The 27,005-nt window shown below is 37.8% G+C and overlaps 1 protein-coding gene and 2 long non-coding RNA genes across 3 annotated transcripts in view; 1 reads left to right on the forward strand and 2 right to left on the reverse strand.

The window, feature by feature from the left end:
• LOC135087039 (kalirin-like) overlaps positions 1-27,005 on the forward strand; it is a 145,010-nt gene that overhangs the window by 98,205 nt on the left and 19,800 nt on the right. Inside the window, exons 16-22 of the mRNA XM_063981889.1 lie at positions 6,774-6,846; positions 12,884-13,007; positions 14,228-14,353; positions 16,080-16,139; positions 16,303-16,386; positions 24,763-24,945; positions 25,851-25,948. Of these exons, the coding sequence (XP_063837959.1) occupies positions 6,774-6,846; positions 12,884-13,007; positions 14,228-14,353; positions 16,080-16,139; positions 16,303-16,386; positions 24,763-24,945; positions 25,851-25,948 (748 nt within the window). The remainder of the gene's footprint in view (positions 1-6,773; positions 6,847-12,883; positions 13,008-14,227; positions 14,354-16,079; positions 16,140-16,302; positions 16,387-24,762; positions 24,946-25,850; positions 25,949-27,005) is intronic.
• LOC135087183 (uncharacterized) lies at positions 18,370-19,487 on the reverse strand. Its single transcript, XR_010260694.1, has 2 exons — positions 18,881-19,487; positions 18,370-18,586 (listed from the first exon to the last, which is right to left on the reverse strand). It is a non-coding gene; the product is annotated as an uncharacterized LOC135087183 (long non-coding RNA).
• Positions 21,306-22,427, reverse strand: LOC135087184 (uncharacterized). The gene is made up of 2 exons (XR_010260695.1): positions 21,821-22,427; positions 21,306-21,522 (listed from the first exon to the last, which is right to left on the reverse strand). It is a non-coding gene; the product is annotated as an uncharacterized LOC135087184 (long non-coding RNA).

Here is a 27,005-nt window from a genome sequence, read left to right on the forward strand (position 1 = left end):
GAAGCCGAGGGTGCATCAATTAATCCCGTCTCAATCCCCTCCCGGTAGTGGCGGGTGCTTGATACATCTCACTAGGGGGTGTATGTGCTTATTGATCGTGTATTAGCCTCGAGTGGGGAATCCTCTCCACTCCTGCCAATTGACCCACGTTTTGAGTTTTTATGATTTAATTAGATACCCAAATTTAAATATGAGCGAATATTCGCATTGGGGATTATGTATTAATTAAATCCCGGAGCGGATTAACATTCATTTACTACTCTAATGATTTCGATGAATTCCCAAATATACTAATGCAATCCTGATGGATTGCGACCGGGTCGATGACCAGTAAGCCTCATATTAATTACTGAGCCTGCATTTTCACATTCTATTTCGAGTATAATAAACGACAAATAACCGGACGATATGAGTGCGCGTGGAAAATAGCGCCGTAATGCTAGGTTTGCGGCTGCACACAAAGCTGGCTCAATTGAGTGTGACATCTATTGCATGCCGCGGCGATCCAGTGGCGGCCGGACACCTTGTTGGTACACCACAAATGTGTGACATATTTCGGATGTTCAATTAATACATTCCGGATTGTCACGTCGCGGTATTCACGTCATGGTCAAATGATTTCTACATTGCCGTGCTGTGATGTGACATCGACATTACAACGGCGAGGAACATAAGTTATTTATACCTGGAAATCTAGCTAGCTTAGTTAATATCTTAATGAGCAAGTTCATTAAATCTTATAAAGAAAAATTTTAATAACTTTCAGTAAAAGCAAGCTCAAAGCTTTGCTAAGTGAATGAAGCAGAGATGCGCGCGTTATTATTGCGGATTGGTTTCACTAATTCGCGCCAAGATTATTATCTAACGTTAGCAAAACTCCTGGCCGGTAAGATCTTCTTTATAGGTACGCTAATAGAAAGTGTGGTTTATTTCCCACTTTGTACAGGTTTACAATATAAATGTCGGTGGTTTTGTTATGAAATAGGCATTACACATCTGGAAAAATAAACCGAGTTAAATAATTGGTCTCGATGCTGTCGAGTGGACTTTTATTACATGGATGAACTGAATGTATCTTGAATGGGTGTGAAACGGATACAACATGACAAGGAAATAACAATAGAGAAAGGGATTTCCGCACGTCCATATCAATTGGCTACAGATCGCGGTCGTCACGCTTTTACTTGGGCCACATGCCTGCGACCCTGCAATTACGCGCCTTCGTTTTCTTATTTCTCCTTTCGTAAAGATCTATGGACAATATGGACATCTATAGAATTAATCATCAATTTGCTTACTTCATCAGAATATTACCCGTTAGAGTCCCGTAGAAACCGAGTACGTCTGTTACATTTGTAATTAGAAAATTTCATGAGGTACCTATTATTCTGTAATTTACTAACTTCTGCCGCTAACTTATTTATTAAGAACTGAAATTTTAACATTTGACACATGCAGGTGTTTATTGAAATAGTTTGATGCAATATCTGTGTTGGGAGAAACGAATCGATTAGTCTCTAGAGCATTTGAAACTTAGATGCTTTCTAAATCGACCTTTAGCATTGAAAACTTTCTTAAGTTTTCCTTCGAAGTTTTGTTCTGAGAGATGATTTAAGATAATGTAAGCAGTTTACTTTATTTGTTCTAAGATATTGGCTGAAAATATTCTGACGTCCGTGACTTCGATCGTATTTAAATTTTCACGGTTCCCCCTTAAGCAATCAGGGAATCGATAGGGCGGGCGGCTTCGTTTGAGAGTCGCGCCCGATGTCACGGAACACTGGCTCCTGCTCGCGCCGCCTTCCAACCTTAGGCACACCACGTGCTCGAATACTCGAATATTATTTTTAATCTTCACTCTACCAAAAAATAACTGTGTACAGCACAGCGTCCCACGGAGCTAACTCATCTGTCGTATCCAATATCAATAGATGAATCATTTTGTGTACTAAAATGTGATTTGTCCTAGCAAAAAAAGTCGAGTGTGGTGTAAAAACTTTAGGATTCTATTTCATAGAGACTTGTTTGACATAGACAATTAAATTGACGTGGGAGAGTATTGAGTACCGTCTTAAAATCGTTTGCAAGTATATACTTAATGTTATGTTATAAAATTGTAAACTAATGGCCTTATATTATGCTCGTACTTTGCGCTTAAACAACTTTATTCCCTTTATTTACTTCAACTCATGGAGCATGCCTATAAATCTCATTACGAACAATTTCCACTGCAATCACTCTAGAGTGCAGTTACTCTGATACACGGCCCAACCTTACTCATACAATTTGTTGCCATCGTAAGTCTATTACAACATAATGCAATCATAAACCTCTGGTAGAGCTAAATACATCACAGTACATACAAATGGGACGTGTCATATTTTCCGACTCATTGCAGGAGGCTTTTATTACCAGGGGTTTATTATATTTGGGTCGCCGGTTCACCCTTTTTCCGTAACATTTAGGCACGATTAAATTATCTTGATAAAAAAATCTCAACTTTATGAATGGCCGCCCTACTATCTTTTATATCTTCGCACGGGGGAACTTTTCAAGATTTTGACCTCTTGCTCGTACTGCGTTTACTTTTTAAAAAAGATGTAACCCAAGGAAGTGGAGCGGTATTTTTTATGAGTCTTGCCTTAATTATTGAAACTTATTGGTTATTTAATCATCTTCTAATACTTGTATATTCTGATATTGCATGGTAGTAATACCAGGCCTGTTCATCTCCGCGAGTTTACATCGAAAACAAAACACGCACGATGGCCCACCTACAGGATACTATTCGACAAGGCCTCACATACGAGCGAACATTGACTCACATACGCGTATTCTTGTGTATGATGGAAGAAAATAAAGAAAATGGTGTACTAAATACTGTGCAGTATTTAACTGCCTAAATAATAATAAAAACACATAATGTACTTTTTTAAGTTGTCTCAAGACACTGAGAGGTAAATAAGTAGTTAATATTATTCATGCTAAATCATGTATTTCCTCCGCCATTTTCCGCAGTTCGGCACCTCACGTCACATCATTTTACCGAAGTCAGCCCTATAGCTTCGGCGCAGTGCCGATTACTGACGTTTGTCAACAAAATGGTGCTTGACTCTTGAGACAGGCTAAATTACACCATATTGTTAATGACATTGAGCATACATTTTTTTAAATACCTTCGCGAAGTAAAACTTCTGTACGTAGTACTTATTATTATTATTCTGTGGTAATGCCTATGTATCATCACATATACTACACCTAGTTACAGCCACAACTCCGTAATTTACACCGTAAATTGACGTAATCCTGTTAGACCTTAAAACTGCCAGTAAATTATTGATTAAATGTTTTGAATTAGTTTTAATTTGATTGCCGCAATCATTTAAACGGGGTAACCTAACCAGAATAATACATCAGTCCTAACCGCGGTAATCCTTTGTCAATACGCCACCGCGCAGTCACGTACGGACGACGGCACAACAAGGTAAACATGGTATCTTATACAGTTGTGATAAGAGCGTTTTTGCAACAAAAATGTGTAGTCTGTTGTGCTGTATTGTACCTTTCCGTCGCGTGGACATTAGTTATAGCTCAATGACCCAAACCAACCGGTCGTGCTACTGATAACAACTCCAATTAGTTACTGATGCGTAATCGATCAGACCGCTCACTCTTCACGTCTTCAGAAATGAATTTCTTCGTTACAACTAGCTAATCGTTCCTCTATCCTCCTCTACATCACCAAATAGAAACAACAAATAAAACCTTCTGAGGAAATAGTTATCATTCAATTTTTAAATTAATGACACAAAATCATTTTAGAAATGTTTATGTTGTTCAACAAGCCATGAAACATTATGTAAGTGCACACAAATTATAGCAAAATCGCTGCTAGTTATTTTAATACCTCCGATACAAAACTCCGTACACGTGTTTATTCAAAAGTAGTCAACTGTTGGAAACTCCTGACAAGTTTAAAACTTGTGCACTGCTGAGTATTAGTTAAAATTGTCTAGTAAAAAGTTCTAAGAGTTTGTACACGGGTAAGAAAATCGGTCGATTATGTAGAGTGCGTTGTATTTATTGGTTTAAAATGTTAAATTATACGTCGAGTGAGTAATTAGTAAAGCTTTTAATTAACCTCGAGAAACAAACATTGTTAACAGAGGTCTTCCGACTCAACAAGTTGCGCCGCGATCCCGTCTTGTCGTAACTTAATGTGTTGTGCATCGTTCGCTTAATAGTATTACCACGGCGCACGAACGCCACGTATACTAAGTAATGTGGTGGTCTTTAGTGCCATCGTGTTTCACTTCTCGACGTGGATTATCGCTTTCGTCTCTTTTCAAACTTACACCAAGGTTATGTATAAAATTAAGGGCTGGTTTTACCATCGTCGGATAACTTTTATCTGAAAAATAAACTTGTCATTTTGACATATTTCCCATACTGAAACTGTCAATGTGCCAGTTATACCAGGAGTTATTCTCGGATAAAAGTTTGGTCGAATCGGGCCTAAAGCATTTACTCGTACCTTTACAATATTCAAAACAAATGCAACATTTTTTTATATAAACTATCGGGTCAGGTTTCAAGAATCTTAAATTTAAATAGATTTTAACGTTAGCGGGATCTGTATTGAAAAACTTCACACACATGTAAACATAAACGCTGCTATAACATTATGTTTGTGGTAAATTAGTGACGAAAACTTTGTTTGAAAATTAGTGCTACTTGCTCTAGCAAGCAATTTTATTTTATTAATTATTACGAAATATTATGGAGACAAATAACTAGGCATTCCTTTGACGTCAAGACTGATCCCCTTACAAACTGTAGTCCATACTCTTGACAAGGTAATTAATATTACAATGTATTTTAATGACTAAACAAGCCTCGCATGCAGCACCCTCAGATATGGGTCTTGCGTAGGGTTTCTGCTCGAGCTTTCTCGAACTCGAGAAAACTCGAGAAATTTGGCTTCATTCGAGACGAGAAAAAAATTACCGGAGCTCGAGAATTCTCGAGTTCCGATTTTGAAGCTTTAATATTCTTGAAAGCCTATTTTCTTAGACAAAAGTAAGTTTTTTATTATTTAATAGGTCAACGTTGCTTTTAGACTGGCATAGTCTTTCATTTTTTAACTGATTTGATTTGCAAGTAATGATCTCAATCGAAACTAAGTAATAATGTTCACCAACGAGTATGCTATATTTATTATGTATGTTTAATCTGACTGATTTAAAGACTGAAAAATTTGTTAACTAGACAGTTACCTTACCTAACAGACGTTAGGTTAGGTACTCGTGCCTCCTCGTAAAGTTTATTCAAGTCGTTATCTGTAAGAAATTTAAAAAATAATTAAAAAGTTTTTTTGTTCATAAAAAATACTATTTATTTATTTATTTAAGGACAGCTAATAAGACATACACAATTAACTGGAAAAAACATTGAAAACAGTACGTGTTTATAGTGTAGCCTTAATTAAAAGCTGCCACGACATGTGCATAGATTGCGTGGAAGCGTAGTATCGACTAAAGTTTAAAAAAAATGAAAATTTATTTATTTATTTATCGTAATTTTGCTATTTGGACTTGTGTTCTTTAGAAAACAAGTGATTCAATTGTAGCTCCAGATTTTTATTGTTATTTATCCTTAAAGTACACGCGACTTTATGACTTTTGTTATGATTATTATTAAATAATTATTATGAAAGAAGATTTTATTTTTTGTTTATTTCCTTACCAAAATAAGTGGTACTAAATTCTAATATTGATTGTTGTGCATAAAAGTAGGTATATTAGATTAAAAAAACCTGTGTTTTTATTAAATTTCAACCGATTTCAGCAGTTTTTATTAAAAGACTCGAGACCCGAGAAAACTCGAGACTTTGGCCTCGAGAATTCTCGAAACTCGAGAAAAAAAATAGGTCGAGAAATCAGAAACCCTAGTCTTGCGTGAACGATTTTGTGAGTTTGAGAATGATAATTTAATTTAGCTTAACTGGAATTACGTTGCTGCATTTTTTGGCATGAATTATAAAATTATGAAGTTTCAGCGGTGATGCTCCGCAATTTCCAGCGCGAAATATCCAATTAGTAGACGTAAACTCCGCGCACCTTCGCGGCATTGACAGCGCTCGACGGCCGTATTTCCGCCTGTTTCCGCTCCATTCTTCTCGGCTCGACTCGTTGATTTTCATGCGGCTGTGGTTTCTATCCTCTTTTATAGAGGTGGGAATAGTAGGGCAACGAAGAGGAGAAAAAATATTTTCAACTTTAAGCCATACTGACCTCATTCAACGACGAAATGATGTACCCTATATTTTTATACTTGGCTGTACGTGAAGGGTGCTGTTATTTTGGTCAATCTGAAAAAAGAGTGCGATTCAGTATCCTGCCCTATATGTACGAGTAGCTCTAGCTCTGGCCATTCCTGTAGATATCTCGTTTATTCTATCCTCGTCGGAATCCGCTTTATTTAACGTGCTATGAAAAGCTTTTCAATAAAACCTATCTGCTGTCTATTCAATAGGGTTTTAGATGGACGCTTTTATTTATCTGGTGTCAGGATGTAATTGGATGTCGTGTCATGTAAAATCTAGGTGACGAGAACAAAAGCCTGCCATGTGTGTTCTTAATTGCAGCGGTACAAAATATACAGCTCTTTGATCCACATTTCCCTGTGCCTAGCATAAAAGATAAACAGACTAGCTTAGTATGTGGTTGTTGAGAAGTATCGTAGGCATTAACGTATTGTTTCTTTTTGTGCAGACGCATCCAACTCGGACCCGGGCGCGAGTGTCACTGTGGCGAGCCCGGGAAAGCAACGCCGGGGCTTCAGCTCGTAAGTCTCTATTTACATTAAGGCTGAGTTGCACCACCTAACTTTGACCGTAACTTTGACGTTAATCGGTGTTTTTGTAAGGAGTTTGACGTTTGTTAGTTAAAGTAAAATGGTGCAACCCAGCTACAGTTTGGTCTATGTACGTACAGTCGGCAGCAGATCACAATTTCGTTTTTGTTGGAAAATAGAATTTATCACAAGTGTGTATATGTCGCAGTCGGATTGTATAATCCGCCGTTTTACATTACCACTAGGCATTTTACATTACAGCTCTGTTTTGTAATACGGCGGTTCAACGTTTAGGCGGATTGTCATTGCGATACGTTCTTCAATACGGCGGCCCACGTTTAGCCGCATCGTACTACTACAGATTGTAGGGTGACCATACTTACAAGATAAAACAATGTTTAATGAAAATAAATTTTAATAAGACAGATTTTAAGAATTATTACCTTCGTTACTGTATACTAAATAATATATTTGGCTTCAGTATTTTTTTTACTTATTTATAAATCACAAGGGATAGCCATCTAAAAAAAAGTAACTCAAAACAATTAGACTTTTCTAAACATTTTAAGAATTAATTAGATATTTGGCTTTAGTCTTTTTTAGACATTAAAAATGATCAAAGGGAACAGGTAACTCAAAACTATAAAGTTTTAGTCATTTTTTCTGGGTTATTTTTCTTTAAGATAAAATTATCTTCACCGGCCACAGCCATGATTTCATATTTTTACACTAATAATATTGTGTAGGATTCCGCCGAACACCAGAATCCATAGCCACTTTGTCCGGCAGCGCCACGGTATTGAAAATAGGAACTAAAAACTGTCAAAGCGGCGGGTAATGACACGCTGTTTTACATTACGGCTAGCTGTATTGAAGAACGTTTGGCGCCGAATACATTCCGGCGGATTTTCATTCAGCCGTATTCAATCCGGCTAAACGTTAATCCGTCGTATTACAAAACAGAGCTGTAATGCAAAATGCCTAGCTGTAATGTAAAACAGCGGATTATACAATCTGACTGCGACATATACATTAGACTATAATATGCTAAAGTGTGATGCTTGATGTGCCGCCGCCCTGTACTGCGTATTACACACACACACACACACATAAAATATTACACCTGAATGATGAACTTTAATATTTTAGTTATTTACATAAAGAAGAATTGTATTTTCGACCAGTAAAAGCTCAATTGCGTCTCTCGCTTTAGATGAAATAAATATTCAATAACCTTCCGTCCTTCATAAATAGATCTATTTAAAACAGTTTTATCTGTGCACGTTGCTTCAAACAAATATTAGTACTGAAACGAGAACAAGAATACCTGTGCCGATTGCACATCATTATGTAATGTGCAACAAGCAAAAACAATTTCGTTATCTCATATCTTGGAGGCGATTTGTCGTATCGTTAGTCATGTTTTTTATCTTGATTCTTGTGTTATATTTAATTTGTGCGCGATAAGCAGTCAGTCGTCGGTCGGGCGGGTCGCACGCGCAGTTCGGCATGCAGCGGGAGAGGCACGCGCGAGCGCCCTGCGGCGCGGACGGCTGCTGCCGCTTCATCAGGTCTCATAGCACCTCACGTCTCCTCAGTCCTCAATCACTATGAGTGTTGCGTTGAACAATACCAAATTGTTCGTATGCTTGAGGAAAACCTACGCAGTTCCATTCAAATTTACGACCATATAAAAAGTGAAGCATTCATGGTCATGTACGGTGTGCAAAAAGATTTGTAAAACAAAAAAAAAACGTTTTTTCTTGTAGTGGAAAAAGTTTAGGTGTGACTAAATATCAACCAACGACTGTGACACTCCACATGGAATTCGCTTATTATTTAGTTTAATTTCGATCTGATTTTATTTAGAGTAGTTACGTTTTTTCTTATTTAATACCTACTTAGTTTAACTAACATGTAGTACACGTACCTACCTACGATACTGTTTGTTGATTTTCAAGCCAGAATCTTTAAAGTTTCTTAAAACAATATAACACTTTATAAACTTACGACAGCTTTTATATTCATGACTTGTAACCAAATAATCTGTTTAGCTAATGTCTACTAAATACCAAATTTTCTGATATCTGTAACTTTCTATGTAATTACGTCATCCAATCATTACAATCATTGATTTCTGATAAGCTAACAACTTTAGATTAAAATTCCAACGTTTATTTTATTTCAGCCAATTAAAATTTTCAGACTCAAACAGCTCTATTACGCAATAATTTTATTGAGTGTATTTTACGTCTTCTCCCGTTAAGCTGTCTGTCACCGTTTTGTCGCTCGTGCCGTTTGCCCGCGGCAGACTGGGCCATCGATCTCCTATCGCCGTATAATTGGGAACTCATACTTTGTGTATCACCTACATTTTTATGTCGCGTTTGCGTGTTGCCATATTCAAATTATCACTGTAATCTTAGCAACGATATCGCTCTACTACAACTCAATTATTAGCTCCTTCGACGTAGATAACAGATAACAGTATTTGTGCAGCGTATTTATTTGCAAGCTGGAGGTGCGAGCGCTCACGCCGTCCGTCCAGCGAGCTGCGAGTTTGAGTGATGTGGAGCAACAACTGTGCTAGTCAGTTTCGTAGTTTCAATAATTATGTGGAGTCAAGTGGTTTTCTCGAAGTAAGTCTGGTTTGTTTTTGTTTGTTACGCAACATGCGCGGCCGGCCGGCGGACGATTCATTATAAGTGTTTTTGTTACCGACCGACCGCAATGCGGTGGCGGGTCCTTGGCTCGATGACGACCGATTACTTGTCTCTACATCTAAGATAAAAACTAAATTAATTGTAATCTCTTGCTTTTCGTTGTAAGGTATGCTAGAGTTACTAAGAGTATGTTATTTTATCTTTCAAGTTGGTTATTATATGACTCAATTACACCAATGTAATACTCTTGTTCGAAGGAGGAAGACCCGTAGGGAAAAGGTAAAAGAATGTGAAAAAATGATCCCGTTTTAGTCTCTCATTAAATCATTATAATTTTGTAACAAAGCGTCAGACACTTACCTATAGTATTCTGAACTGAGTTACAAAGATTTTTGAAAACATACAAGTAAAAGATACTCGAAATCTTGCTTTTGAATTTACTGTAGTGTTTTGGTTTGTCTCAATTGTCCTTGACGCAAACAGTTCCGCAGTCCGCTTACTTTTGCCAAGCGAACGGAACACGGCAAATGGCGGGATTGCGTACGTCTGACTCGGCTTTATTGATGCTCGGAAGTGTCTGTGTACCGCCGAGTTCCCTTTGCCCCCAAGCTTAGCGTTTACACCAGTTGCAATTGTTAATTGGAACCCCTACTAAATGCTCGCTAATCGTTCTGGAAATGTACGTGCATTATTGCAATTGCAGAGTTAGTCTGCTTGAACTTTGATTTATACAGGTCCTTAGATCGATAAGTAAGCACGCTAAGTTGTTAAGGACATCAATTTTTCGGATTTATGGCCTCTGAATATTACAACAAGCCTTATCTACAATACAAATCACGAAGATATCTATGATCTTAATGCTGAATATGTCCTTCAGTTTAATTTATACTTCTAGTCTAATTATAATTACTCTGTTAAGTTGCTAACCCTACCCTCTTAGTGTTAGCGCTATACATCGGCCAATGTGGTTTATGTATCTGATTACGCAGTGAAACTGTAGTACACTGTCATTCGTGGTCGCCACGGCGAAGCCCGATCAAAAACCTTTAATTAACACTCATAACAAGGTACAAATTACAATGATCCAAAATTATGCGTTATTATTACATTTCTTAACAGATAAAAACATGGTATTTTGCAGACGAAAATTCGTGGCAGAATAAGCTTGTATGTAGATACTCGAAAGTCTCTTCAAACTCCTTATTATCTAATCACAATTTTACGTTAACGGGCATTTACTGTAATAGATATGAGACATTAAGTTAAGAATCCTTACGAGTTCTATTACGAGTATTGTACCTAAAAGCTTCGGGAAAACCGAGTGGCCGACTGGCATTCTCCTCGAAATAGAACCCACCTAAGTGAATTGATTGATCGCTTAATTTGTATTCAGCTCCTCGCGGCGACGACCCTTAGCTCATCTTAAAGGGTTTGAGTAACCTACTTCGTGGGATATGCAATTTGTTACTATCTACTGTTGACGAATAGACAATTAAACGCTAATGCATACATACAAAGGACGTATTCAATTACTTTTCTTAAATAGTAGTAGTAGACGAAAACGACGCTAGTTTTTGTATCACTATAATAGTAAGCAACTGGTAGTACGCTAACAGCTCGGTATTGTGGGGTCGTGTGACTGAACTCGATTAATAATATAGCAGTTGTGCTGTTTATACCGAGCCCGAGTTACTTTATTAGTTTACCAGCATAGTTGCCATCGGGAAATCTCGGAGTAACAGGCATGACATCATAATTTATGCAGTGTTTAACATCGGAGAATGCGTTAATATTGTAGTACCGAAATGTAGCAAGATATTATATTGATATCTAAGGAATTTAAGGGGAACTAACTTCATTAGGAAGATATTTATATTAGAAAGGCTTGCCTGTGGATGTCCTGGCTGCTATGCACAATGGCACGCAATCCAATTAATCCCTAATTCAATGGCCAGCGGTGCGGTTGCGGCGAGCGCTGCACGGCTCACAAAAACACAAAAGCGAACAATGAAATATCAAATACACTGCAAATTCAATTACGACGCAAAACTGATAGAAAAATAGCAAATATTTTTCTCGTTTGTTGTTCTCTTTTGTTCACCGTATTCCAGTTGTAATATCCAGTTAAATAGGGATTGCAATTTGATAATACCACCAGGCCTGTTCATCTCCGCGAGTTTACATCGAAAACAAAACACGCACGATGGCCCACGTACAGGATACTTTTCGACAAGGCCTCACATACGAGCGAACATTGACTCACGCACGCGTATTCTTGTGTATGATGGAAGAAAATAAAGAAAATGGTGTACTAAATACTGTGCAGTATTTAACTGCCTAAATAATAATAAAAACACAGAATGTACTTTTTTAAGTTGCCTCAAGACACTGAGAGGTAAATAAGTAGTTAATATTATTCATGCTAAATCATGTATTTCCTCCGCCATTTTCCGCAGTTTGGCATCTCACGTCACATCATTTTACCGAAGTCAGCCCTATAGCTTCGGCGCAGCGCAGTGCCGATCACTGACGTTTGTCAACAAAATGGTGCTTGACTCTTGAGACAGGCCAAATTACACCATATTGTTAATGACATTGAGCATACATTTTTTTAAATACCTTCGCGAAGTAAAACTTCTGTACGTAGTACTTATTATTATTCTGTGGTACTACGTACAGAAGTTTTACTTCGCGAAGGTATTTAAAAAAATGTATGCTCAATGTCATTTACAATATGGTGTAATTTGGCCTGTCTCAAGAGTCAAGCAAGTTTGTCAGAAGTTTTGTTGACAAACGTCAGTGATCGGTACTGCGCCGAAGCTATAAGGCTGACTTCGGTAAAATGATGTGACGTGAGGTGCCAATCTGCAGAAAATGGCGGAGGAAATACATGATTTAGCATGAATTATCATGAATAATATTAACTACTTATTTACCTCTCAGTGTCTTCAGGCAACTTAAAAAAGTACATTCTGTGTTTTTATTATTATTTAGGCAGTTAAATACTGCACAGTATTTAGTACACCATTTTCTTTATTTTTTTCCATCATACACAAGAATACGCGTGCGTGAGTCAATGTTCGCTCGTATGTGAGGCCTTGTCGAATAGTACTCTTGTAGGGGGCAATCGTGCGTGTTTTGTTTTCGATGTAAACTCGCGGAGATGAACAGGCCTGGTAGTACTTATTATTATTCTGTGATACCACTTCGAGTAATGTTGACAATGAATTTTTTTTTTTCAAACCAAATACAAAGAAGATGTGGACTACAGTGAATACATTCTGACGAATGTTTAACAGTCAATTAATTTTGAAGTTGCTATAGTTTCAAAAAAAGATACATTTTAATTTTCTATTTTTCTTTAGGCGGCGCTGGCTGGGCCTCCGGAAACCTTCCCAGGGAAAGGAAAAAGCTCCAAGTGGAGCTCAGTCCCCGGCTACGGCGGACAAACCATCACTCAAGAAAATACCATCAGACAGAAAGCTTAAGGTAAGGAATCATACATTCGCTGCCTTTGACTTTAGCTCGTAGGACCGTCATTTTTATACTGACTAGGTACATTCGATCAGCACACGACTTATAGACAATACCAATTTACGAGTCTATCGCCCGTATTCACAAACATTACTCACAGGTCTTACAGTGCGCGTGGACGCACAGGGTGACACACGAACCAATCACAGAGCTCTATTCAACGCTGTGCGTTCGATTTGCTGCTTCACTTAAACAAGCATCGTTTGTGAATACGGGCGTATGCAATGATACTAATAATGAACCAGTTTATAGACGCTAATCATAGAGAAGTTACCTTATACCTACTCTGAAACTCGTATAACAAATGGAAAGCGATACTCATACACCGATTGATTGACGTTTCATTTTGAATAGATGATCTTCCCTCGTGATGAGCGAAAGTATTTCCATAACAAGTTGAAATGTACACCGGCGTAGCAACGGCTAATTAAGTATACATTTCGTCTGGTTTTTCCGACCAGGACCTTCATATGAAATTATTATTAATTTTAATGTAAATAAATTACAAGAGGTTCGTCAATGTTTTGTCTTTGCAGCGCTTAGAACTTTAAAAGTGCTGTTCACTTTGTAAATTATGTTACTCGTACATCGCCTCGCGCTCCGCTTTAAATTTTTTTAAGTGCAGTACCATCTAACAGTGACCTATATTCTGACGTTTCTCACTCTCAAACTTAATTAGAACTCGTAACAATTTACAACATTTTAGACAACACTTGAGCAGATGAATTTGAAATTGCTAAAGTATTTTACTTCGCTTTACTTAGATTATGTCGTAAGTTAAGTATAACATGATGATGGTTGCTAGTTAATTAACATGTAAACATGTATTCAAAATTTAGCAGCAAAATTATGTTTATTTATTTCACTAAGTCTACCGACTAATTACTTATTTTAATAAAAGGATATAAGGCGATAATAGACCAACGTCTGTGTCAGACTGCTAATTCGAGTTTCGAGGAACGCTACTTCAATCTCTTGACTATTTTAATGAAAACGTAGTGTAGGCAGGCAAAAGTGTATCTGTGGACCGGACGATCTGGTAAAGGTAGTCACCACCTAGATTCGAGGTGTGCGGGACGGGTATTTTGTCCAGCAGTGGAAAAAAATTGGTCGACGACGCGATAGTTTCTTTTTGTGAGTTTTCAAGGGAATTGAATGTATTGTTTGCATAACAGTTGGGCTACACCGACGGCGAGCGCGCCGATGAAGGCGAGGGCAGCCACAACGCTGCCGCCGCGCTAGAGGAGGTGGAAGACGACGCCGCCGCGCTCGAGCTGCCGCCGCCCATGAAGCCCATACAGGTAAGCTTATGAACACGTAATAAGTGCTATATTACAATGATAACATGCTGCGTGATGTCAAATCTTAACTTCGAACTCCTCCTATATTATTCTGATTAATTTCGTTGCGGGTTCAGTGACATTTTAACTTTCTCTCGGGACAAACTTGACCTTCACTGGTTTGGTTTTTATTGGCGGTCAAGCTGTAGATCGTGGCTACACAGGAGTTGCAACGGTGGGATCGAGAGGTGGGAATAGTCCCGTACGCTGCGTGATGTGGTGTTGACTGTACCCCTAGATATGCTGTCCTGAACAAAGAAAATCTCAGTCATGACTTTACAGCCGTTAAGTATACAGTAGATATCGAGCGAGAGCAGCACAGGTGCTGCGAGGCTTGTAATGGTTGCAGTCGACCGATAAAACTTTTTTTATTTACACGAACTTTTAGTTTAGGTGACCGGAGTGTTCCCACGAAATGACACCATTTAAATTCTAATTAGCAGTTTTTGTTGCTCCACTACAGAGTTGGCAAGAGCGCACGTACAAAGTTGTAAGCCACAAAACTGTGATCGCGCTCTAGCCACGTTGCCCAAAATATCATACGTTCTTGAATGGGCTTAACATCTAACCTGACGAATGTATCAATTTTATACAAGGTATTACTATAAAGTACTTTTAGTCCTTTTCAATACGTATTAAACCAATACTTGAGTTAACGAAACCAACTTAATCCAAATACCTACTGCTGTGTTAGTTTATTATTAACTAGCTGACCCGGCGAACTTTGTTCCGCCTTAATGGCAATAAATAAGCAGACTTTTTTTTTAATTTCAAACGGGATAAAAAGTATCCTATGTCCTTCTCCTGGCTCTAAACTACCTCCCTGACAATTTTCAGCTAAATCGGTTCAGCCGTTCTTGAGTTATAAGTGGAGTAACTAACACGACTTTCTTTTATATATATAGATATCTTGAAGAACGCAATAATACCCGATATGAGTTTCTCCCCGACCCGTTCAGTGTAGTGGAAGTTATTGACTGGCTCGATTTACGAGCCACGTGAATTAAAGCTTTGACCAAATCAAACAACCCTGAGGCACATTTATTGAAGATTCCAGATATGTCATACAGAACAAATAAAGTTATGCTAAATTGGGGGTCATTGTAAACTCGAAGTCCTAATGTATGCTGAGTCTAATTAAAAACAAAATTTCGAGTCAAAAAGATGTTCTTTAAATATTCTTGTCACTCGTTTCTCTAACAAGAGGGAAATATGTACTTCTGAACGTGAAGAGATAAGATCAACTTTACAATGTATCCAAATAATGACTCTTAAGTTGATCCAATTTGTCCGACATAATATTTGAGAGAGTGAGTTTGTAGTCCGCCCGAGGCGTCAAGACGACCCGCGGAGGTGAGGAGGGAGGGGTAAATAGGCTTTCCTGGTTGCCGTAGTTCGTTACGAGCGAGTGATGGCACGGGCGCGGGTTACGTCAGCTCGTCACCAGTCACAGATTAACGACTCATTCACATGTCTGATTGCCTCTCCCGCCGTCGTGGCCTGCTGGCATGACAATGCTCTTTTATATTTCCACTTCGTGTTTCTACATTATGCGTTTAAATCTTTCGACATCATGTTACCCCAAGGTCTAGGTTAACTCTTCTGGGATAGTGTCACTCATTATTACGCAGTTATTGTGACGACCATGAGCTTCATGTTCATAAATAATGTATTATTTGTTTCGTAGGACCCGCAGGCCGTCCTCCAGGCCCCCGCGCAACCAGCTGCGGCATCGAATCCGTCACGAGTAAGTGGAATAAAACTAACTTTATTTAACCCTAATTATTTACTTGCTATTCGTACCTAAAACCAATAATTTTCAGACTTCTAACTAATATTAATTGTGACTAACTCTGGGATCTCAGGGCTGTATCACAGATACTCAGGTGACATGTTGGTTCAATTTTCAGGCATCATTATCGCTGGAGGCTTTGGATAGTAACGGCGGCCCGGCCGATATTGCCGAGATAGAGCAAATCGTTAAGGAAAAAATGGTTCGGTTCAAAAATAATGCATGTAGTGTGTGCATGTGATTTGTAACCTCGTTCAGCGTGTGGTAGATCGGATTGCTTTTTCGTTTGCCAGTTGATATTGTGTACGTCTCAGCGGATACCGTAAGCCAAACATTTGTTGCTTGTTTTTTTTTTGTTTGTGTGAACGTCGCCAGTATTTCGAAAAAGGTTTTTGCGTTTTTGTCTTATCGTACCGTAACGTTTGTTGTTTAGATGCAAAAGTTTTCTAATATTGTTGCACTGCGGTATTATACCTGCTGTAAACTTAGTTTTCCTGCTTACACTTCACGAAGGTTTCACCAGTTGATGAGGGCAAGTTAGTAGGGGATAACTTTTGAGTGAGCTTGCGACGTTATAGCCCGCCGCAGGCGTCGCGAGCACGCTCGGAACTTTCCGACTCGGGTGAGTGTGGTGTGCCTTTTTACGGCGCTCGCAGCACTCTGTGCCGGGCGTTTACTATCACGACTTTACTCGTTCCGCGGCTTCGCAAACAACACACACATTAACCGAGCTTTCCGCCGCATGATTGCTGAATTTCATTCAGCGCGCTTACCTATAACACCATTAAATCACCTCAGTATTATTAAATCGCTTACGAGTCATGATTAGAGTGCCTATATGTATTAATGTAAGTAGAGTTGGTATTATTACGTGTTGGGTACCCTATTTTTAAAGCTAGTAGCTTTAAAAATAGGGTTTTCCAGGAAACAAAAATCACAATGAATCAGTGAGCCATCAACAGTAAATCAGCAGGGCTAAGATGCGCGCCGTGATAAACTGCTATCGCGGCGTTATATCGATTTTGACGTCACTATATCGTTTAATCTACCGGCGCTAACATGGCACCCCGAAAATTATCATGTCATCTGTCAAAATGTGATAGTGATAGATTTGTTTTTTTTTTGTGATAAACCTGGCAAGCCCTAACATGAAGCGCTAACTATATCATATTTTGACATCACGATAGGATAGGATGTGGTGTTTTTATCGTCCTCGATCCTTGCCCACGATAGCAAGACGATAGGAGATTAACTTTTTTGCAAGCTACTTTAACTCTATTTATTTATCATTTACAATGGTAAATGACATTTTACGATTAATTAGAGGCTAGAAAAATTCAAAGAAAGGAATCTAGCACCTTTGTGATACTTTTACTTCTAGGTGGAGATTGAGTTTTAGTTCAAGAGTTTATCAGAAGCAGCATTTTGTAATTATTGCAATGGATGTGAGGCGAATCTTGCGACAGTTTATAATCATTAACTGCAAAATCTAAGTGCTCCCACAGTCCCACCCACATTTAATTATTACATTACCTACCTTGTAAAATAACCATTACTTACTTACCTACTTAGGTAGGCAGTCAACAGCAGTACATCAGACAAATATTAAGTTGCAAATGACGTGAGATACCCCATAGTGTTTAGCTTGATTTAAGTACCTACTGTCATCTGTACATAATCTTGTAAAAATTATTGAAAATGGGGCGGAATGTGGTGACCGAGCTTCTTGTCTACATTATTTTCAAACAGTGGCAAGGTCATTGTCAGAAATTAGCATTGGGTGGGATATGTAATCAATAAAAAAATGCTATAATAACAATGAGAATAAATTAATTTTACTAATTTTATAACTTGACGGTGATACCATACATACATTCCACATTACTATAAATCTAATTCCTCCGTTTGGACTTTTTTAAGGGCTTTAATGTGACAGGATGATAATCTTGTACAATTTATTCCATTATAATAAATTCATTCATCATCATCTCAGCCATAGGACGTCCACTGCTGTAATGCTTTCCATGTTGCCCGATGGGGCAGCAAGGTTCTGGAGTGGAGGCCGGGTACTGGAATACGCAGCGTGGCACGTCCACCCACAAGGTGGACCGACAACATCACGCTGGCCGCTACCAACCAGGCAATAAATTCATTATTGCAGTGTAATTTCAAAATAATTCAACCATTATTTACAAAATCTTTATTTGGAAAACTTTTGTTTTACAATAGCTATTGATAATTTCAAACACTAACAGAATTCCATGAATTGGTTAGCCTAGCCAGTATCCTTGAAGTTTTTTGCTGATTGTTATTGTGAATTTTCATGACAGTGAGCGAGACTTGCTTATGTCTGCTTTAGAATGAAATAATCACTCATAATCCCACACTTCTTCATCCACTGTCTGAAAAAAAAAAGAATATTATTTAAACACAATTATATTATTACAATTACATAAACAGTTCATAAATAGAAACATATTATACTTAATCCTATTTGTATTTTAAGTTTACATACAAAATGTTGATCATCAATATTATTACACAGTGAAAGAACTACCTATGTGAAATAAATATAGGAAAGAAGGTGAAAGCTTATTTGTAGGAATAAAGATATTTTTTCCTTTTATCAGGTGTTATTACTTATGAAAATCAAGATGTGCGGAGTATAGCTAATATTTTAGACTTTAGGTACTTACTTTGCTACTTATGAGTGTAACTTTATTTCTCAAATCTCAATAAACTTTCTGACTGCTTCATGTACGTTGAATAATTACTGTAAACCTCGCATTATGGGATAGGTAGTGGAGTTCGGACTTCGGTTATTCTGTTAATTTTGAAGACTTCTTTAATACTATCGGTATGATTAGGAATTCTTCATTGTTTTTCTTTAACTTGGTTATCTCTTCGTTTGATATTTTCCGTACTTTAGAAATATTAAAAATAAGACTGGAAACATAAAAATACAATTTTAAAAACACAAATACAATCAATACAATCAAGCAGTCATGTAATGTCAACAAATTTGACATAACTTTTTTTTTAATGACGTTCTCACTGCTTTAAGATATGTGTTTTAGCCGAATTAATAGCAGAAATGAACGAGATTGAACGAATGAGCTAAAATATTTCAAGGTTGGCCAACATAATAACGCAAATTTTTCTTAATATGGCAACAATTGGGTTATCACGCGATAGCGGTCGATAGACTTTTCTATCGATGGTCCCATGTTAGGGAAAATGATAAAATTATCTACGTGATCGAAAATTGTCTTATCATATCATGTCATTGTCGATGCGCGCATCTTAGGCCTTTGCGTTTGTAAGGTTTTTGCGTTTTTGTCTTATCGTACCGTAACGTTTGTTGTTTAGATGCAAAAGTTTTCTAATATTGTTGCACTGCGGTATTATACCTGCTGTAAACTTAGTTTTCCTGCTTACACTTCACGAAGGTTTCACCAGTTGATGAGGGCAAGTTAGTAGGGGATAAGTTTTGAGTGAGCTTGCGACGTTATAGCCCGCCGCAGGCGTCGCGAGCACGCTCGGAACTTTCCGACTCGGGTGAGTGTGGTGTGCCTTTTTACGGCGCTCGCAGCACTCTGTGCCGGGCGTTTACTATCACGACTTTACTCGTTCCGCGGCTTCGCAAACAACACACACATTAACCGAGCTTTCCGCCGCATGATTGCTGAATTTCATTCAGCGCGCTTACCTATAACACCATTAAATCACCTCAGTATTATTAAATCGCTTACGAGTCATGATTAGAGTGCCTATATGTATTAATGTAAGTAGAGTTGGTATTATTACGTGTTGGGTACCCTATTTTTAAAGCTAGTAGCTTTAAAAATAGGGTTTTCCAGGAAACAAAAATCACAATGAATCAGTGAGCCATCAACAGTAAATCAGCAGGGCTAAGATGCGCGCCGTGATAAACTGCTATCGCGGCGTTATATCGATTTTGACGTCACTATATCGTTTAATCTACCGGCGCTAACATGGCACCCCGAAAATTATCATGTCATCTGTCAAAATGTGATAGTGATAGATTTGTTTTTTTTTTGTGATAAACCTGGCAAGCCCTAACATGAAGCGCTAACTATATCATATTTTGACATCACGATAGGATAGGATGTGGTGTTTTTATCGTCCTCGATCCTTGCCCACGATAGCAAGACGATAGGAGATTAACTTTTTTGCAAGCTACTTTAACTCTATTTATTTATCATTTACAATGGTAAATGACATTTTACGATTAATTAGAGGCTAGAAAAATTCAAAGAAAGGAATCTAGCACCTTTGTGATACTTTTACTTCTAGGTGGAGATTGAGTTTTAGTTCAAGAGTTTATCAGAAGCAGCATTTTGTAATTATTGCAATGGATGTGAGGCGAATCTTGCGACAGTTTATAATCATTAACTGCAAAATCTAAGTGCTCCCACAGTCCCACCCACATTTAATTATTACATTACCTACCTTGTAAAATAACCATTACTTACTTACCTACTTAGGTAGGCAGTCAACAGCAGTACATCAGACAAATATTAAGTTGCAAATGACGTGAGATACCCCATAGTGTTTAGCTTGATTTAAGTACCTACTGTCATCTGTACATAATCTTGTAAAAATTATTGAAAATGGGGCGGAATGTGGTGACCGAGCTTCTTGTCTACATTATTTTCAAACAGTGGCAAGGTCATTGTCAGAAATTAGCATTGGGTGGGATATGTAATCAATAAAAAAATGCTATAATAACAATGAGAATAAATTAATTTTACTAATTTTATAACTTGACGGTGATACCATACATACATTCCACATTACTATAAATCTAATTCCTCCGTTTGGACTTTTTTAAGGGCTTTAATGTGACAGGATGATAATCTTGTACAATTTATTCCATTATAATAAATTCATTCATCATCATCTCAGCCATAGGACGTCCACTGCTGTAATGCTTTCCATGTTGCCCGATGGGGCAGCAAGGTTCTGGAGTGGAGGCCGGGTACTGGAATACGCAGCGTGGCACGTCCACCCACAAGGTGGACCGACAACATCACGCTGGCCGCTACCAACCAGGCAATAAATTCATTATTGCAGTGTAATTTCAAAATAATTCAACCATTATTTACAAAATCTTTATTTGGAAAACTTTTGTTTTACAATAGCTATTGATAATTTCAAACACTAACAGAATTCCATGAATTGGTTAGCCTAGCCAGTATCCTTGAAGTTTTTTGCTGATTGTTATTGTGAATTTTCATGACAGTGAGCGAGACTTGCTTATGTCTGCTTTAGAATGAAATAATCACTCATAATCCCACACTTCTTCATCCACTGTCTGAAAAAAAAAAGAATATTATTTAAACACAATTATATTATTACAATTAGGTACATAAACAGTTCATAAATAGAAACATATTATACTTAATCCTATTTGTATTTTAAGTTTACATACAAAATGTTGATCATCAATATTATTACACAGTGAAAGAACTACCTATGTGAAATAAATATAGGAAAGAAGGTGAAAGCTTATTTGTAGGAATAAAGATATTTTTTCCTTTTATCAGGTGTTATTACTTATGAAAATCAAGATGTGCGGAGTATAGCTAATATTTTAGACTTTAGGTACTTACTTTGCTACTTATGAGTGTAACTTTATTTCTCAAATCTCAATAAACTTTCTGACTGCTTCATGTACGTTGAATAATTACTGTAAACCTCGCATTATGGGATAGGTAGTGGAGTTCGGACTTCGGTTATTCTGTTAATTTTGAAGACTTCTTTAATACTATCGGTATGATTAGGAATTCTTCATTGTTTTTCTTTAACTTGGTTATCTCTTCGTTTGATATTTTCCGTACTTTAGAAATATTAAAAATAAGACTGGAAACATAAAAATACAATTTTAAAAACACAAATACAATCAATACAATCAAGCAGTCATGTAATGTCAACAAATTTGACATAACTTTTTTTTTAATGACGTTCTCACTGCTTTAAGATATGTGTTTTAGCCGAATTAATAGCAGAAATGAACGAGATTGAACGAATGAGCTAAAATATTTCAAGGTTGGCCAACATAATAACGCAAATTTTTCTTAATATGGCAACAATTGGGTTATCACGCGATAGCGGTCGATAGACTTTTCTATCGATGGTCCCATGTTAGGGAAAATGATAAAATTATCTACGTGATCGAAAATTGTCTTATCATATCATGTCATTGTCGATGCGCGCATCTTAGGCCTTTGCGTTTGTAAGGTTTTTGCGTTTTTGTCTTATCGTACCGTAACGTTTGTTGTTTAGATGCAAAAGTTTTCTAATATTGTTGCACTGCGGTATTATACCTGCTGTAAACTTAGTTTTCCTGCTTACACTTCACGAAGGTTTCACCAGTTGATGAGGGCAAGTTAGTAGGGGATAAGTTTTGAGTGAGCTTGCGACGTTATAGCCCGCCGCAGGCGTCGCGAGCACGCTCGGAACTTTCCGACTCGGGTGAGTGTGGTGTGCCTTTTTACGGCGCTCGCAGCACTCTGTGCCGGGCGTTTACTATCACGACTTTACTCGTTCCGCGGCTTCGCAAACAACACACACATTAACCGAGCTTTCCGCCGCATGATTGCTGAATTTCATTCAGCGCGCTTACCTATAACACCATTAAATCACCTCAGTATTATTAAATCGCTTACGAGTCATGATTAGAGTGCCTATACAGGGTGGAAACGATAAGTGATCTCACTCGATTATTTCTAAACTATACATGATATCAAAAAACTAGTGACTGATCCTGAAAGTGCTTCATTAGCTCTATCAAATGGTATTAATAATAGGTTACAGAATAAACTGGATCTATCCGAAAATTCAATGTTTCCAGCTTCCATACATTTGGTAAAGTCACATTATTTTAAAAACTACACATGATATCGTAAAACTGATTACTGATTCTAAAAGTGCTTCATAAGCTCTATCCAATGGTATCAATATTAGGTTACAGAATAAACGGGATCTATCCAAAAATTCAATGTTTCCTTCTTCCATACATTTAGTACTACCACAGTCATGATACTCATCTCTTGACAATATTATAACAAGTAAAGCCTAAAACTAATGTTTTTATGAATATTTTTAAAGAAGAATAAAATTTACGAGTTTATTTTAAGAGTTTATTATTCAATAAAAAAAAATACACTTCTAATATTGTGTGTCTGGCATACATTTAGTATGGAAGCTGGAAACATTGAATTTTCAGATAGATCCAGTTTATTCTGTAACCTTTTATTGGTACCGTTTGAAAGAGCTCATGAAGCACTTTCAGGATCAGTAACCAGTTTTTCAATATCTTGTATAGTTTAGAAATAATCGAGTGAGATCACTTAACGTTTCCACCCTGTATGTATTAATGTAAGTAGAGTTGGTATTATTACGTGTTGGGTACCCTATTTTTAAAGCTAGTAGCTTTAAAAATAGGGTTTTCCAGGAAACAAAAATCACAATGAATCAGTGAGCCATCAACAGTAAATCTGGAGCTAATATCGTACCGCTCCGTTTAGAACAAAACACTCTTTATTCTACTCAGGAATGTATCCAGTATTCAACCGAAGGAGCTTAACCGAATGATTTAATTATCCATATAGAATCGTCTGTGTCTGTATTCAGCCAGATTCATGGAACTAATGATATCCTAGATTATAATATAGTGCTCAATAACGATCTACTTCAAGAATATTCTATGCGAAGTCTTACACAGTGAGACGCCTATAGGAGATTTGCTAATTGATTGCGTTGTCTTAAGCCTACCAACGAGTTGTACATTTAAATTGTGATGTAAAACCTTGCAAAATACGTGTTAATCATGTTAAGCGCAGTGCTTTACATTAATTGAAATATAAGATGCCGTCTTTAATCAGCTTGACATCATCATTTATCATAAAGCTTCGGGTATCAATATCAATATACTCATATGAACTCAAATTCAGATTAAAGTTTGCGTTATTTCCATAAAATGTAAAGTTTCGCTTTTCGAAGTAACGCTAGAGATTCGTAAAAAATTTAACCTTTATACCTATTTCAAATACTTTCGTAAAAGCTCCCGGAATCTTAAATGTCGAGGAGGGTTATTTCCGGTCATCGGGTGAATAATAAAACAACCTCACCTTTACGTTTTAGAATACACGAGTCCAGTGTAAGAATAAACTCATTAAACAACTTTAAACCTCTAAAGAGCAGCGAACATAGTTGCCGCTTTGAACCTTACCGGCTTGTGTTAAAGTTGTGATAATTGAAAGCTGCTTTCCGTGAAGGGTTGGAGTGGAGTAAAAAAGATTTGCTATACTAGATGCGGTCTGCGGTCAGGTCAAAGTGAACGCAGCCCGCATCGTGTAAGGTCAGGGGTGCGGGTAACACAATCGGGCGATCGTGACAAGGAAATTAGTCAGCGGTCCGGCTTGCGTTCCTTGCGCGGTTTTATCGCATCAGTACAAAATGTATACGTAGAGACCACAGAACGCATCCAGTGTGACAAATCCTAACACGTGGGTGTAGGCAGAATGTTTTACGGATATTTTTGGATTGACAGGAACAACATGGGTGCCCTAACGCGTCGGCTTCGGGCCGGCACGAGGAGGAACAGGTGTCCGAAGAGAGCTACGAGGCCATGCTGAAGAAGCGCGAGTATGTGCTACGAGAGCTGGTGGACACTGAGGACATCTACGTCAGCGACCTGCGCCTCGTCTGCGAGGGGTACATCAAGCACTTCCAGGTAGGAAACGATCAAATTACTTCTTGTTCCTACTGTCAAAGGTGGTAGAACCACTTTCATAAATAAAACACTGGATACTTGACTTGCACTTTTATTTCCTCCAGCGCGCCACGATACGCTAATGTAATGTTTGCTGACGTTAATACTACTCAGTGCTGTGGAGAAACTATTAGATTATTGTGGAACATTGCTATGCTATAGGTCGCGGGCTGTGACACCTATCCCCACAATACAAACATTTGTACGCTGAGATACTCTGGGTGTTTTCTTTGTAAAATAGCTGTCTAGTATCGATACTTAGTTGGGGAATGAAAATGTCGAAAAAATGACTAATTATGTAGATTCATCATCATTGATCACGGATTTAGACACTCGCTGAATCCGTGATCAATGGTATAAAATATACATAGACAATAAGCCAGCAACTGTTCTATTCTTTTACTGCATGCAATAGCCGCAGGTGAATTCAACCAGCGAAGTGCCAAAGATAAAAGATTCGCTCCACAAAGAGATTTAGTGTGTGCCTTATTTCCCACTGAACACCGTTACGCTAAACGCCCCGTCCGGCGGTAAATAAATAACGCTTCTTCCCAGCTCGGTTGCCTATCGATATGTCTGTTCTTTATAGTTGGTCGGTCTGCGGGCAAATCGTTCGATTTGTAGTTTTAGTAGCTATCAGTCAGGTTTAGGTCAACAAAGATGACTCGTCGCGGTGACGACGTGTTTCCAATAGTGTTTTGAAATAGCGTCATTTTGGTTTGTTTGTCGTAAATAACTTGAAACGAAAACAATAACATCGCCGCCGAGTTCGATAATATTGTTCACACTCGCACATATTAGATTTAAATGCGCTGTAGTTTTACTGTTGGATTTTATACCTAATGAAATATTGGTCTTGCTCCCAGCTGGCTAACCCGGACCCGCCGATCCCGGAAGGGCTGCGCGACCGTCGGCACCGCATGATATTCGGCAACATCGAGGTCATCTACGAGTGGCATCGCGAGTAAGTATACTACACATTTCGTGTCTGACGCAAAACTGTTGCAGACGTCTGATACTTCTAACAATATTTGCAACTTTTACATTCGGAGATCTTTTTTAAAATCTGTGTTTAAAATTGGCCATTAAATACAAGAGTTGTTCAAAACTTCACTTGAATTACTGACTTACACTAGACTAACTGATTTTCTAAGATTCCTCGTATCGACAATATTTAATCTCTATGCATTCCTTTATATCGCGATCACAATGGCCAACAATAGAACTCGAAGCGGCTGCATTGCTTAATAGCTCCAGTTTCCTATTTAAATCAATATTCTAATGGAACAACTAAGAAGTCGTTAGCATTGTTCAGACTAACCCCATTCAAGTTATTTGTAAACAAGTCCTTGATTTAAAATCCACCTTAATATTGCTTGGATAAATCAGTTTAAACAATGACAATATTACGTGAACTGTAATACGTTTATTTCGAATGTTATTTTGCAAAAACATTATTACAATTCTTTGTCGTGAAAGACTTGAGCCGCTTATGTAGATAAAGTTAATGTGTACTTTTCTGTTAACATCCTGATTCCAAGTCTCCCTTTGAAATCAAAGCATGTCGCAGTTAACTTTTTCTTGCCTTTATTCGGACAAATCTTGTTTATAATTGGCCCAGTAAACGAGATCGAGAATGTTCAAGTTTGATTATTATGCCTTATGTTTAATCAAAATTATTATGTAAGTACCCTTAGTTATAAAGTAAGCTATGCGAGTTTTTGTGATGTTTGCTGTAGCGATTGCTGAAGAAACTTGCAAGTGGTTAATTATGAGATTCGATGCTCAGTTACAATTGTCAAGGATAAATAAACATGGACGAAACGACGTGGAAAAAGATATGATGACATTATAGACAATTGAAGACAATCTCGTGGTTGGCGTGGTTCCCCGCGTCGCCTTGGGCGCTATCTGCGAGCCGTTTGTCATTGTTTACTCATGCGCGTACGACTGTCTGCAAGCCCTGTTCAGCTGTGCGATTGCATTGCTTATTTTACGTTGCGTGTTTTTTATTCCAATAT

This window comes from Ostrinia nubilalis, chromosome Z, assembly GCF_963855985.1.
Source record: "Ostrinia nubilalis chromosome Z, ilOstNubi1.1, whole genome shotgun sequence".
NCBI lineage: Eukaryota > Metazoa > Arthropoda > Insecta > Lepidoptera > Crambidae > Ostrinia > Ostrinia nubilalis.